The sequence below is a fragment of the Elephas maximus genome, chromosome 1 (genome assembly GCF_024166365.1).
Source record: "Elephas maximus indicus isolate mEleMax1 chromosome 1, mEleMax1 primary haplotype, whole genome shotgun sequence".
Lineage (NCBI taxonomy): Eukaryota > Metazoa > Chordata > Mammalia > Proboscidea > Elephantidae > Elephas > Elephas maximus.
The window spans coordinates 205,911,307-205,925,989 of record NC_064819.1 but is presented as its reverse complement, the minus strand read 5'-3'; the positions used below and the strand labels follow the sequence as shown (position 1 = coordinate 205,925,989).

Below are 14,683 nucleotides of genomic sequence, written 5' to 3'. Positions count from 1 at the left end.
TTACCGAAGAATGGTTTGAGCAGCCCTCATTGCTTTGGTTACTTGGCAGTAAGTTACAGTGAATAGTTTTGTTGAGAAGTTTTTATTGGTTTTAGTGTTAAACAGAACGTTACCAATCTTGTGTCCAGTCTTCAGAAGATGAATGCCATGACTCATGATTTGAAAAATAATCATCTCCCTTAGAAAAAAGACATTTCACTGATAATTGTTTTTAACCTTTCTGTAGCATGATGACAGAGATGATGGTGTGGATTATTGGGCCAAAAGAGGAAGAGGTCGTGGTACTTTTCAACGTGGCAGAGGGCGCTTTAACTTCAAAAAATCAGGTAGCAGTCCGAAATGGACTCATGACAAATACCAAGGGGATGGGATTGTTGAAGATGAAGAAGAGACCATGGAAAACAATGAAGAAAAGAAGGACAGACGCAAAGAAGAAAAGGTAGAAAATCTCAACTTGTTAGTAACTTGAAGAACAGATTTTCTTCAGTATGGTTTTGGAGGGCAAATTAAATTAATGATTTAATTTTTAAGAACAGTAATTATTAAGTTCATTTTCATTATCTACAACTTTGTTAATCTTCATTTTCTCTTTGTTCTTTAGGAATAGTAAATCTGAAGTAATATTACAACAGAGAACAGAACTTGCACCCACCATTTTGTTTTTTAAACCTGATTTTTTTGTTTGTTTTCAAATAAGAATGTAAGCATTTCACTTAAATTTTACTGTTTGCAAGTAGTCTATAGATACTTTGTTTTAAGTCTTTAAATATCTTGAATAGTAGACTGTATGTTGAAGATTGTACTGAAATAAAGTAGAAAATTGTTACGTACCATATTTGTAACTATCACTTAAAAAAAAAACTTGGGCTGTTTTTGTTACATGCATTGTAATTCTGCTTTGTCTATAAGATACGGTCAAGTACAGCTCTGTGAAAGTTCTGATTCTCTTTCTTCCCTGTTTGTTAATGTTTTATTCTGAAGTAAACTTTAGCTCTATATACAAATAAATCTCTGAACAGAAATCGCTTACAGAGACCACACTAATTATTTTATCTGTATATATTTGTTTAACATTTTTCTTAATTTGAACACACTACACCATAGGGTGACTAATTTTTGAAGTGTACCACAAAACAAGTTGTTACATTGATAAACGAAGCTAGCTTAACATTTCAAGTGTTTAGGAAGAAGAGAAAACAGCTTTGTCAATAACTAAAAGGTACAAGTTATTAACAGATTGAAAAGTTTGAGGGTTTTTTTTTTTTTTTTTTACTGAAAGCAAGTAGTGACCTATAAACGTTCTTAGGAGTCTTTCCTCCTATTTGGGTTCAAAATTCAGTGTTCTCTTAAACCATTCTTGAAAGTTTGAGTCGTGGTCTTAGATACCAGCTATTCTTTGAGAGAGGAAACTGGCTTGCAGTGATATTGCAAATAAAAATCCCATTCCCACCGAATGTCTTAGTAGTAACAAAACCAAAACAACAAAATTTGTAATCTTGTTGGTATGAAGGAGGAATATCCTGCAGAATAATTTGATACGTCATAACGATGTATCTGATTTCATATCTTACCTGTGTATTTGGACTTTCAAATAGCTGAAACATTGGTTTGTAGTCTAACTGTAAGAAAAGTTACTGAAACACAACTTATTGTCCTTTAGTATTTTAAGTAACTTGTTTTTCAAATGTCATCAATAAAAAGTTCTGACAGGAAGCTTGTTGCAGCATTGCTCTAACTTGGTTTTTGTTTTTGTAAAATCCCTTCCCCCCCCCCCAAGTGTTCTGTTCTTCAGGTAGATAATCTTTCAAATGTGAATTACCTTTAATATTTACGTTGGTTGCTCTGAAAGTCTGAAATAATAAATTTTAATGTTTGTCTGCTTTAGGAGCATTTGTAAGAGAACTCAAATTTCACTTGCTAATTCAGCATCTGAATTAGTCTGTTAACATTAAAAGACGTGCTAACTCTGTTAATGTAAACTTTTAAAGATAAATATATGACTCCTTATCCTCACGTTAGGTCATTTGCAGTGCTTCTAGCACCTTGATTCCAGCAGGAGCGTTTAAAAGTTACTGAGGGAAAACAAAACCCAGCGTATGTGATGTTTATGGCCCTAAGATCCTTACACTTACATGATTTCACCTATTAATTTTGCCATTCTGAATATATTCTGAAATTGCCAAAGCGGTGGAAATACCTTCCAAGAATGTGTATTGCATTAGTCGGGAAATAACTAATATTCTTCTATTCAGGACAGTACTTACGTACATTTTAAGGCAACATAAGTTTGATCCTCAACACAGGAAAATTTTTGACTCATTTTGTGCAAATAAATTTAGATTTTATTTTTACAGTCACTATGTGGTTAGATAATCTCTGTGCATGACTATAAATACACTGTTTTGCTTTTCCACTTCAGGCAACAGGAAAAAGTGCATTTACTGAGAAATGATTTAATAGGAAGTGAGAATAAAGTTACCCAAGTCCTATGTGCAGGCTATATTTTAAGTACAAAACCGTGGCTTTAAATGTAACATGATTTGGTTACTTCTACTCTCTCAGACATTTAAAATTGAGAATATAGCAGGACAGAATGGTTGTGAGAACTCTGCAGTTGAACGCCCTTCTGGATGTTGCTGTTAACCTTTCCAGAGCCAATGTACAGAAGGTGGCCTGTGTGTGTGTTTTTTTTTAATCACAGTTTAACTTCACACTTAATGATATGTTAAAAGTTGAATGGTTCCTCTTGTTTAAGGATGTTATCTCTTTATAAGTGCCAGGAAATACTCTGTTACCTGCATTGACAGACAGACTTTTGCCTAGAGAAGGGAAATAACAAATGAACCAAAGGATATATCCAGACAGGATTAAGAAAGCTGTTGAAGGCGGCCATGACTCAGTTCTTAGGCGTGTATACCTTCCAACGTCCTAGGAAAATAAAAAGCAAAAATATGTTTTTCCATTCGCAGTCTACTTCAAGGAGTTACTCTTGACTCTCTTTTGTCACAGTTAATATCAGTATTGGGAATTACAATTTGAGAAAAATTAATGTAGATGGCTAAACCACTCAGTGTGATGTATAATGGAAGAGGGACCCTTGTAAATTGTCATATGCCAATAAAAATGTCTTAAGTGATAACAGCTGTTGTTTATTTACATAATTTTGAGACTATCCTGTGTCTGTCCTGTATAATGAGTTTGTATGGCCTATTTTTAGATTTCAGAATATCAACTCATGGGGAAATTACTGGCATGTTGTGGCTTTTTTGGGGATTGAAAAATTATTCATAAAATTCCTTGAACCCCTCTTCAGTGTTTGCTCTTTCTTCCCCTGGGAAAATGGGAAATTTTTTACAGTTGATGAGCCTCTGCTGTTATTAAACAATACAGAAATTGCAGGTTTCTAGCCCAGCTCTCCTGTTCCTCTGCTAAAATAGGGAACTTTGCAGCCATGGTATAAGGATGGAGAATCATTGCTGCTTTTCCTTTTTAAATATAGCCAATTAATAATTTTTAAAAGCTGTCCATCATTAGTCTTTATTCACATTGAGTAAGATCTGCTGTAATTCTTACCATGCCCTTTTAAGGTATTTCAAATAAGTGGACTATTCCTCAACTTTAAACAAAACATTTTCACAGAAATTTATGTGCTAAGACAAATTGACAAATTTTAACTCATACAAATTACCCCTTTAATGAAAACTTCATTGGAGAAATAAGAACTCTCTCTGTGTATATGTATGCATAAAAGGGCGTGAAAACCTTTGGTAGCTGAACTGTACTGGGCGATCAACGCTATTTATAAATGTTTCCTACATCAGAGTGTGCTCTTGTATTAGGGGCGTTTATTTGACCTTTTTAAGGGTATACGCAGTTATTTTTGTTTTTTCTTCTACAAGCTTACCGTTCAGAGGTTTCAAATTGAATTCCTTTGTGATGTACCTTAAGTTTCAGTGTCCTTTGACATCCAGGAAGAGTACAGAGACTCCTCTGAATCGATGAAGTTGCTAAATAGGTGAGGCAAGTGAAATAAACTTTCTTGTTACGGGTTTGTATTTGGCTAGACTCAAGTCTCCGAGAACATGCCTTGACAAAGTTATATAAAAAGAAAATGAGTATTTTATATAGAGAAGTACCTGTCACATACCGTTAGGGTTCTCACATAGGTGAAATTATGGGTGTTAAATCTGATCGTTCATGTTGTTGAGGTAAACATTAAAATTTTAGGAGCCTGTTTTAAATATGGTTTGTTAGTGCACTTGAACTTTTTAGGGTTCATGAATGTATGGAAATTAGTTGTATTTCATTGTCTAACTCCAAAGCCTTTGGTATAGTGTTGATTTGTGAGTGGATTCCAAAATGATGATTTAGCGTATATCAGTTATCCTAACGAGGCCAAAGTTGTATTTTTAATTAGAGGTGCTAGTTTCTTTATGAAGTCCCTGAGTGGCACATACGGTTCAGTGCATGGCTACTAACCAAAACCATGAATCCACCCAGGGGCACCTTGAAAGTCTGACAGTCTACATCTGAAAGGTCACAGACATTGAAAACCCCATGGAACACAATTCTCTGAAACACGGGGTTGGCATGAGTAGCAATCAACTTGACGGCAACCGAGAAGAAAAAACTGGAAAGTTATATTGTTACCACAGTACCATAGCCTTTAAAAAAAGGTTCCATGGTTAGTATAGGACGGTACTTCACTACCATTACTGGAAAAGAGAGTCAAATAATGCATATGAAGTGTCTAAATGATTATTGCTATGAACATTTTTAGGTGTTTTATTTTTACATCAGTGAACAGTTTTGCAGCAGTTTTAAAATGAGGGTAATCTTGATTCTTGCCGGTAGAAAAGAGTTGAACAAGTGGGCTTAAGTGCTGTTATTCTCTCCTCAATCAAAATTGGATTTTTCTTAATCTCTTGGGGCCCCCCCATCTTGCTGACTCAATAAAAATGAGACCTCCCTTTAAGAAGAACAGATGATGGTATACCTTACAATTAGGTGATGTGAAAAGATTGGCACTCAGAGCATGAACTGTGTGATTGGCAATGGTAACTTGAAACTATTGAAGTAGTTGCGAATTTCAAGGAACCCAAAGAGCCACAATAAAGAATATGACTCTCCAGAAGAGTGGTTTCCTTACAACTTTAGTCCTCCTTCAACTGTGGAAGATAGTTCCGTTTCCTCTTATTTGTACTAGAAAGGAAAAACTCAACACTTTTTTTCCTAAAAGCTTCCAGAGTACTTGTAAGGATGCCATGGGGATATGTAAATACAGTTGATCTTTTTAAAGTCACATACCATCACCACACTCATGCATAAGAATATAATAAAGTACAAAAGTTAACAACAGTTAATGCCAATATACAGTTATCAAAATGAGTTGCAGAAATAGGTGGAGTCATTTTTACTTAACATGAACTGAGAAGTCCATATTCTGAGTGCTCTAGAAAAGTTCAAGTACTGCAGTGAGGGAATTTTCCAGCTGTGGGAAATGACCATTTATTTTTAAGATTTAATTTGAACTTTTAAATTCAATTGGAAAATAGAACTGGAGTGGAAAACTGATAGTTTTTTATTTGAAAGGAAAAGAACACAATGATTTATTGTAAAATACGTTGTGGTATTGCGGTAATAGACTGCTTTTCAAAGTCTGTTTTGTTTCCGTTGATACCATCTTCCAAACTTAAACATGTATGATATTTGTCCTTTCCAAACAGGCTCAGGAGGAGGACTTAATTCTACAGCTCTAAGATTTCTGGAATCCCAGCTTTTAGATACAGAACTCCAGTCGCAGTGTGGGGAGATAAGTGTTTAGGAAGAAATGACAATGTAACTGTTAGGGATGTCTGTATATCTGTAGGCCTTACCCTTTTTCGAGTGAGTTAGGCTAGAAATAATCAGGAATATGCATGACACGGTTTCCCGTAGTAACTGCCTGGTACTTCTAAAGATTAAATGTGTGCACTGGTTCTCCCCTACCTGACCGTCTAATTCATTCAGGATGTATAAGCCTGTCTTTAAATGTCAGCACATCATTTATATGATGTTGAGACATACCCCTCTCTTCTAAACACTGATTGGGAAATATCCAAATTTAAGAAACTGTTTCTTTAGGTACATGTTATGTTGTCTGTCATTAAAAAAAAAAAATGTATATATATAATTTTCTGGTAGTCTTAAAAACTGTCAGTTCTATACTCTCTTAACACTAGAAATGAACAGATCGATTCATGGCCACACATGTGCAGAGAATAACTGTATAAGGTTTTCAAGGCTCTGGCCTTTCTTAAGCAGATCGCTAGAGCTGTCTTTGGAGGTGCCTCTGGGTGGGTGAGTTTGAACCTTTTGACTAGTCTAACACTTAACTGTGCCACTCTGGACTCCTAAGGAGAAAGAGCAGAACCATAATGAAAAATGGTATAATGGGCTGAAAAGAAAACTCAGTCGTGCCTGGCTAAGTAATACCCAGGAGCATCACTGTATGGCAGCACTACATAGAAACACAGTGTTAATCCTGACTCAGAAAAGGATTGGTTGAAAATGTGTGATTAATAAAAATTTTCTTAAAGTTTCAGAGGTTAAAGCGTTAAACACAAGTCTTGGAAAATCTATTCTGATACCTCAGACCGTCCCAGTAATGAATCTACTTAAAAATTCATCAAGGAATATGACTACTACCTCACTGTGGAAAAATCAGTTCCACTTTTCACTTCTGTGACACCAAATGTGAGGATCAAATCTATGCAATCTAATAACAGTTCTCTTCCACTGTGTTCTGGTAACAACTGCACATGGAATACTTTTTTCTCTGATTCTAACCACCAGGAGTTAGACCTCACAAGGGCTACAGTCTTCCAGACTGCCAAATCTACCAAAGGCCCCACACCACTGCAAGCTTGGGAGTGGCCACTGACACCGTTTCTGGTCTGCCGGCTATAAATTTGGGGATCCCCAGGCTCCCCCTCACTTCCAACCCGCTAACTACAAAATCGCGATTTCCTTCTACCCACACAAGATACCAGCTCAGGATCCCCAGGCCTCCACTTCTGATCTGCTGGCTCGCACTACTCCCTTGAGTTTGATACTTTGTTAGAATGACTCACAGAACTCATGCAAAGTGCTAAAATGATGACTTTTTTTTTTTAAATAGGAGAAAGGATACAAATGAGACTGACAGGGTGAGGTCTGGGTTCCCAACTCAGAGCTTTCATGCCCCAACAGGCTACCCTTCCAAAGAGCTTCTCTGTCCAGAGTCTTTACTGGGGCCGCATTGCATGATAATCTGCTGGTAATCACGACATCAGCTAGGCACCTCATTAGCATAAACTCAGGTGTGGTCTGGAGGCCTCAAGAGACACTTCAATGGCTGGGAAAATTCCAAGGTTTCGGAGGTTTTCTTAGGAACACAGGACAAAGACCAAGTTACTGTTTTTTTTTTTTTTTTGATTATTGTGCTTTAGGTGAAAGTTTACAGATCAAGTCAGTCTCTCATACAAAAAGCCATACACACCCTGCAGTGCACTCCCAGCTGCTCTCCCCTTAGTGAGACAGCATATTCCTCTTTTCCACCCTGTATTCCTTGTGTCCATTCAACCAGCTCCTGCCCCCTTTTACTTCTCATCTCGCCACCAGACAGGAGTCACCCACATAGTCTCATGTGTCCACTTGAGCCACGATGTTAACTCCTCACCAGCATCATTGTCTGTCTCATAGTCCAGGTCAATCCCTCTCCATAGAGTTGGTTTCAGGAATGGTTCCAATCTTGGGCTATCAAAGGGTCTGGGGTCCATGACTGTCAGGGTCCCTCCGGTCTCAGACCATTAAGCCTGTGTTTTTATGAAAATTTAAGATCTGCATCCCACTGTTCTCCTGCTCCATCAGGGATTCTCTGTTGTGTTCCCTGTCAGGGCAGAGACTGGTGATAGCTGGACACCATCAAGTTCTGGTTTCAGGCTGATGGAGTCTCTGGTTTATGTGCCCCTTTCTGTCTCGTGGGCTCATATTTATCTGTGTCTTAGGTTTTCTTCATTCTCCTTTGCTCTAGGTGGGTTGAGGCCGATTGATGCATCTTAGATGGCCACTTGCTAGCACTTAAGACCCCAGACACCTCTCACCAAAGTGGAATATAGAACATTTTCTTAAAACATTTTGTTACGCCAATTGACCTAGATGCAAAGACCAAATTCTTGAGGTAAAGTTAAATGTAAACCCCACACTCAGAAGAGGGATTTCAAGAATAAAACTTTTGGAATTTCTGGCATAAGATGTCATAAGGCACAGGAACATAAGATACCGGAGAATCGCTCAGTGAAAGATAGATGAATACGAATCTGAAAGTTAAGTAACTTTCAGTGCTAACTATCATTAATTCCCAACTATGAACAAACCTTGTAAGTTTGTTTTAAATACTAAGTTTTAAATATCACTTTTTCCTCAAATTCTCCAGTTTATTATACGAATTTCTCTTGCTACTTCACAATTAGAATACTCCAAAAGATAACTGCAAACTTAAATAATGGGGGGAGGGGGACTAGCTGTCTTTGAGTGGATTCCAACTCATAGCAACCCTATAAAACAGAGTAGAAATGCCCCACAGGGTTTCTGAGGCTGTAAATCTTTGTATGGAAGCAGACTATAAAAAAGCAGACTATAGAAGGGCAAAAATTCTGAAGGTACTTTGTGAATGATAAGTTTTGTTTTATTAGTGCATCCTGAAAAAGGCTTCAGTAGCTGCTTCCAAGTCCCATGTTTCAAGGAATTTTTCTATTCTGGTCCTATTTATTATGTCCTCTGCTTGATATGGAATGGGAGGAGGCTATAACATCGGGATTCATTCACCTGCTAGGGCAAAAGGGGAGGGATGAGAAACTTGAGAACACTGGGTCTTCCATGTAGGATTGCTGATATATTTGCCTTTTTTTGTGTTGTCCATCACTCACTGCCCCTACTTCCATCCTTACCCAGCTCAAACTACAGGCCCATCCCAAACCCAAAGGGTCATTCTTGTTTCCTAAATTTTATTGTTGTTCGAGAATATACACAGCAAAACATACACCAATTCAGTAACACTGATTACCATCTTAGAGTTGTGCAACCATTCTCACCCTCCTTTTCTGAGTTGTTCCTCCCCCATTAACATAAACTCACTGGCTTCTAAGATTTCTGTCTAATCTTTCAAGTTGCTGTTGTCAATTTGATCCCATATAGATAATTCTTAAAAGAGCATAATGCTCAAGGCAGATTTTTTTTTTTTTTTTTTTACCAGTTAAAGTATTGTTCAGTTTTAAGAAGACTTTAGGGGATATTGTTGTTGTTAGGTGTCATCGAATTGGTTCTGACTCATAGCAACTGTATGCGCAACAGAATGAAACACTGCCCGGTTCTGCACCACCCTCACGATCATTGTGTTTGAACCCATTGTTGCAGCCACTGTGTGATTCCATCTCATCAAGGGTCTTCCTCTTTTTCGCCAACCCTCTACCGAGCATGATGTTCTGATAACATGTCCAAATTACGTGAGACCAAGTCTCACCATCCTCACTTCCCAGGAGCGCTCTGGCTGTATTTCTTCCCAGGTAGACCTGTTCATTTTTCTGGCTGTACACAGTATATTCAGTATTCTTTGTCAACATCATAATCCAAAGGCATCAATTCTTTTGTTTTCCTTATTTATCGTCCAGCTTTCACATGCCTGTGAGGCAATTGAAAATATCATGGCTCGGGTTAGGTGCACCTTTGCTTTTTAACACTTTGAAGAGATCTTGCAGCAGGTTTGCCCAATGCAATATGTCGTTTGATTTGATTTCCTGATTGCTGTTTTCATGGGTATTGATTGTGGATCCAAGTAAATAGAAATCCTTGACGGTATCGATCTTTTCTCCATTTATCATGATGTTGCTTATTGGTCCAGTTGTCAGGAATTTTTTTTTTTTTTTTTTTATGGTCCCCACAGCCCTTAGCCCAGTAATTCAGTCCTTCAGGGAGTTTGGATGTGTCTATGGAGCTTTTTATGGAGCTTACATGACCTTGCCTTGTACAAGTTGTACTGGCTTCCCCATTATTGTGTGTTGTCTTACCTGTCACTAAAGTTACCACTTATCTACTGTCTATTTAGTGTTTTTCCAACCCCACTCTTTCCCTCCCTCGTAACCATCAAAGATTGTTTCTTTTTGTGTGTAAACCTTTTCATGAGTTTTTACACTAATGGTCTTATACAATATTTGTCCTTTTCTGATTGACTTATTTCACTTAGCATAATGCCCTCCAGATTCATCCATGTTGTGAGATACTTTGCAGACGGATCATTGTTCTTTATCATTGTATAGTACTCCATTGTGTATACGTACCATAGTTTGTTTATCCAGTTAACATTTATTTTCTGTTTTTGTGATTCATGCCAGTAATGTCGGGTGAGATGGTATGTCATTGTGGTTTTGATTTGCATTTCTCTAATGGCTAGTGATCGAGAGCATTTCCTCAAGTGCCTGTTAGCTGCTTGAATGTCTTCTTTGGTGAAGTATCTGTTCATTTCCTTTGCCCATTTTTTAATTGGATTATTCGTCTTTTTGTTGTAGAGGTATTGGATTTTCCCGCAGATTTTAGAGACCAGAGCTTTGTTGAATTTGCCATAGCCCCAAAATTTTCTCATTCCCTTTGGTGAAGTCTTTTGATGAGCCTAAGTGTTTAATTTTTAGAAGATCCCAGTTATCTAGCTTGTCTACTGGAGTTTGTGTGTTGTTAGTTATGGTTTGTATCCTGTTAATGCTGTGTATTAGGGCCTCTAGGGTTGCTCCTATTTTTTCATCTATGATCTTTAGAGTTTTTGGTTTTATATTTAAGTCTTTGGTCCATTTTGAATTTGTTTTTGTGTATGGTATGAGGTATGGGTTCTGTTTCATTTTTTTGCAGATGGACATCCAGTTTTGCCAGCACCTTTTGTTAAAAAGACTGTGTTTTCCCCTATTTGATGAACCTCGGGCCCTTGTTGAAGATCAGGTAGGATTTTTTTGTTTTCATTATGTTGAAGTATAATCCATACTGAAGGCTGCAGTCTTTGATCTTCATTGCTAAGTGCTTCACATCCTCTTCACTTTCAGCAAGCAGGGTTGTATAATCTGTGTATTGCGGTTGTTGATGAGTCTTTCACCAATCCTGATGCTACATTCTTCATATAGTCCAGCTTCTCGGATTATTTGCTCAGCATACTGATTGAATAAGTATTGTGAAAGGATTCAACCCTGAGGCACACCAACCATGCAGTGGTAAATCCCTGGCTTTGTTCGAACGACTGCCTCTTGGTCTATGTACAGGTTCCTCCTGAGTACAATTAAGTGTTCTAGAATTCCCATTCTTCATAATGTTTTCCATAATTTATGATCCACACAGTCGAGTGCCTTTGCATAGTCAATAAAACACGAGCAAACATCCTTCTGGCGTTCTCTGCTTTCAGCCAGGATCCATCTGACATCAGCAGTGATATCACTGGTTCCACATCCTCTTCTGAATCCAGCTTGAATTTTTGGCAGGTCCCTGTCGATGTACTGCTGCAATCACTCTTGAATGATCTTCAGCAAAATTTTACTTGCTTGTGATATTAATGATATTGTTTGATAATTTCCCCAGTCTGCTTTTAGAATAATTTTTGCATTTCTGTTTTCCGGATTCTTTAGGGGATAGTATTGGTTTAGGGTTTTAAGATGATCTCAGTGCAATAGTTTCAGGGGTTTGTTCACCCTCCCTAGCTGTACGAAGTCTGGAGTTCATGAATATTTGAAATTCTGTTCTGCATTTTGCCCCTTTGGATCAGGATTCTTCTGTGGAAACTTTGATCAAAATATTCAGTAATGGTAGCCAGGCAGCCTCCAGTTCCTCTGGTCTCATGGCAAAGGAGGCAGTTGCTCATGGAGGCAATTAATCACATATTCCATATCCTCCGATTCCTGACTCTCCTTCCTCTGTTGCTCCAAGTGAATAGAGACCAACTGTTGTGACTTTGATGACTGCTTGCAAGTTTTTAAGACCCTAAGCACTAAATGAACCCTGGTGGCATAGTGGTTAAGAGCTATGGCTGCTAACCAAAAGGTTGGCAGTTCAAATCCACCAGGTGCTCTTTGGAAACTACGGGGCAGTTCTACTCTGTCCTATAGGGTCGCTATGAGTCGGAATCGACTCGACGGCAGTGGGTTTTAAGCACTAATCAATGAATTAGGAAGTAGAACAGAAGCACTAAACTAATTATTAGGCCAATTAACTGGGATGTCCCATGAAACCATGACCCTAAGTCTACAAACCAAGGAACAAAATCCATGAGTTTGGTTGTACATTAGCAACCTCAGAGCTACACATACTCTTTCTCTCTTTTTTGTCATTGTGAGTATATCTATCACACAACTTTTGCCAATTCAACTTTTTACAGGTGTCTAACTCACAATAATTGGCTGTGCAACCCTACCCTTAATGCTATTTTTCCATCACCATTAACCCCTCTTCCCTCCACCCCCACCACTGGTAACCACTAATAAACTTTGGTCTCTGTATATTTGCCTTGTCTTTTTATATAAGTAAGATCACACAGTATTTGTCCTTTTGTGATTGGCTTATTTCACTCAGTATAATGTCTTTAAGCTCTATCCATACTGTAGCATGTATCAAGACTTCATTTCTACTGGTTGAATAGTATTCAATTGTGTGTATGTACTACATTTTGTTTATCCATTCATCTGCTGATGGGCATTTAGGTTGCTTCCACCTTTTGGCTATTGTGAATAGTGCAGCAATAAGTGTTGGTGTACAAGTCTCTTTTTGAGTTTCTGCTTTCTTTTGAGTATATACCTAGAAGTGAAATTGTTGGGTCATATGGCAGTTCTATTTTTAGTTTTTTGAGGAACCACCACACTTTTCCACAATGACTGTGCCATTTTGTATTCCCACCAGCAGTGGGTAAGGGTTCCAATTTTCCCACATCCTCACCAACATTTGTTATTATTATTTGTATCTAAGCCATCCTGGTGAGAGTGAAATGGTATCTCATTTTGGTTTTGATTTCCATCGCTCTGATGGCTAATGACACTGACCATCTTTTCCTGTGTTTGGTGGCCATTTGAATGTCCTCCTTGCCTATTTTATGTTTGGGTTATTTGTTGTCAAACTTTTATATATATATTGGTTATTGGATTCTTGTTGGATATATGGTGCCTTAGTTATCTAGTGCTATAACAGAAATACCACAAGTAGATGGCTTTAACAAAGAGAAATTTATTTCCTCACAATAAAGTAGGCTAAAAGCCCAAATTCAGGGCATCAGCTCGAGGGAAGCCTCTGGAGGAAGGTCCTTCTCATCAATCTTCCCCTGGATGAGGAGCTTCTCTGCACAGGAACCCTGGGTCCAAAGGACATGCTCTGCTCCCAGCACTGCTTTCCTGGTGGTATAAGCTCCCCTGTCTTTCTGCTCATTTCTCTCTTTTATATCCCAAAAGAAACTGGCTCAAGACACAGTCCAATTCCGTAGATTGAGTCCTGCCTCATCAACACAGCTGCAGCTCATCCTCCCTCACCGACATAATAGAGGCAGGATTTACAACACATTGGAAAATCACATCAGATGACAAAATGGTGGACAATCACACAATACTGGGAATCATGGCCCAGCCAAATTGATACACACATTTTTGGGGGACATAATTCAATCTATAACATGTGCTTTCCAAAGATACTCTCCCAGTTGGTAGCTTGTCTTTTCACTGTTTTGGTAAAGCCTTTTGATGAACAAAAGTTTTTAATTTTTATGACATTCCATTTACTTATTTTGTCTTTTGCTGTTTGCGTTTTTTATTATATTAAATAATCCATTGTTAAAAGCTAGGCCGGACAGCATTTCTTCTGCATTTTCTTCTAAGAATTTTGTGGTTTCAGTTTACACATTTAGGTCCTTAATCCATTTTGAATTTGTTTTTGTGTATGGTGTGAGGCATGGGCCCTGTTACATTTTTCTGCATGAGGAAATCCAATTTTCCCAAAACCCTTTATTGAAGAGACTCTTTTCCCATCGAATGGACTTAGCACCTGTCTTAGTCGTATAGTGCTGCCATAACAGAAATACCACAAGTGGATGGCTTTAACAAAGAGAAATTTATTTTCTCACAGTCTAGTAGGTTACAAGTCCAAATTCAGGGGAAGGCTTTCTCTCTCTGTCGGCTCTGGAAAAAGGTCCTTGTCCTCAATCTTCCCCTGGTCAAGGAGCTTCTCAGGCGCAGGGACGCCATGTCCAAAGGAAGTGTTCTGCTCCTGGTGCTGCTTTCTTGGTGGTATGAGGTTCCCAACTCTCTGCTTGCTTCCCTTTCCTTTTATCTATTGAGAGATAAAAGGTGGTGCAGGCCCCACCCCAGGGAAACTCCTTTACATTGGATCAGGGAAGTGACCTGAGGAAGGGTGGTGTTACAATCCCAACATAATCCTCTTTAGCATAAATTATAATCACAAAATGGAGGACAGCCACACAATACTGGGAATCATGGTCTAACCAAATTGACATTTTTCTGGGGACACAATTCAATCCATGATAGCACCCTCATCAAAAATCAGTTGACTATAGATGTGTAGGTTTATTTCTGGAGTCTCAATCCTTTTCCATTGGTCCATGTCTTAGTTATTTTAGTGTTGCTATAATGGAAATACC

General features: G+C 38.2%; 1 protein-coding gene across 5 annotated transcripts in view; it reads left to right on the top strand.

The window, feature by feature from the left end:
* The window catches only part of BCLAF1 (BCL2 associated transcription factor 1), a 29,776-nt gene extending 28,498 nt beyond the window's left edge, over nt 1-1,278 (top strand). Inside the window, exons 12-13 of one of the 5 annotated variants that reach the window (XM_049901770.1) lie at nt 227-439; nt 602-1,278. In XM_049901770.1, coding sequence (XP_049757727.1) covers nt 227-439; nt 602-607 — 219 coding nt within the window. In that variant the 3' untranslated portion in view covers nt 608-1,278. Of the gene's footprint in view, nt 1-226; nt 577-601 lie in introns of those variants that run through there. The other 4 variants (XM_049901791.1, XM_049901781.1, XM_049901761.1 and 1 more) reach the window with 4 other exon arrangements.
* The last annotated feature ends 13,405 nt before the right edge of the window (nt 1,279-14,683 follow it).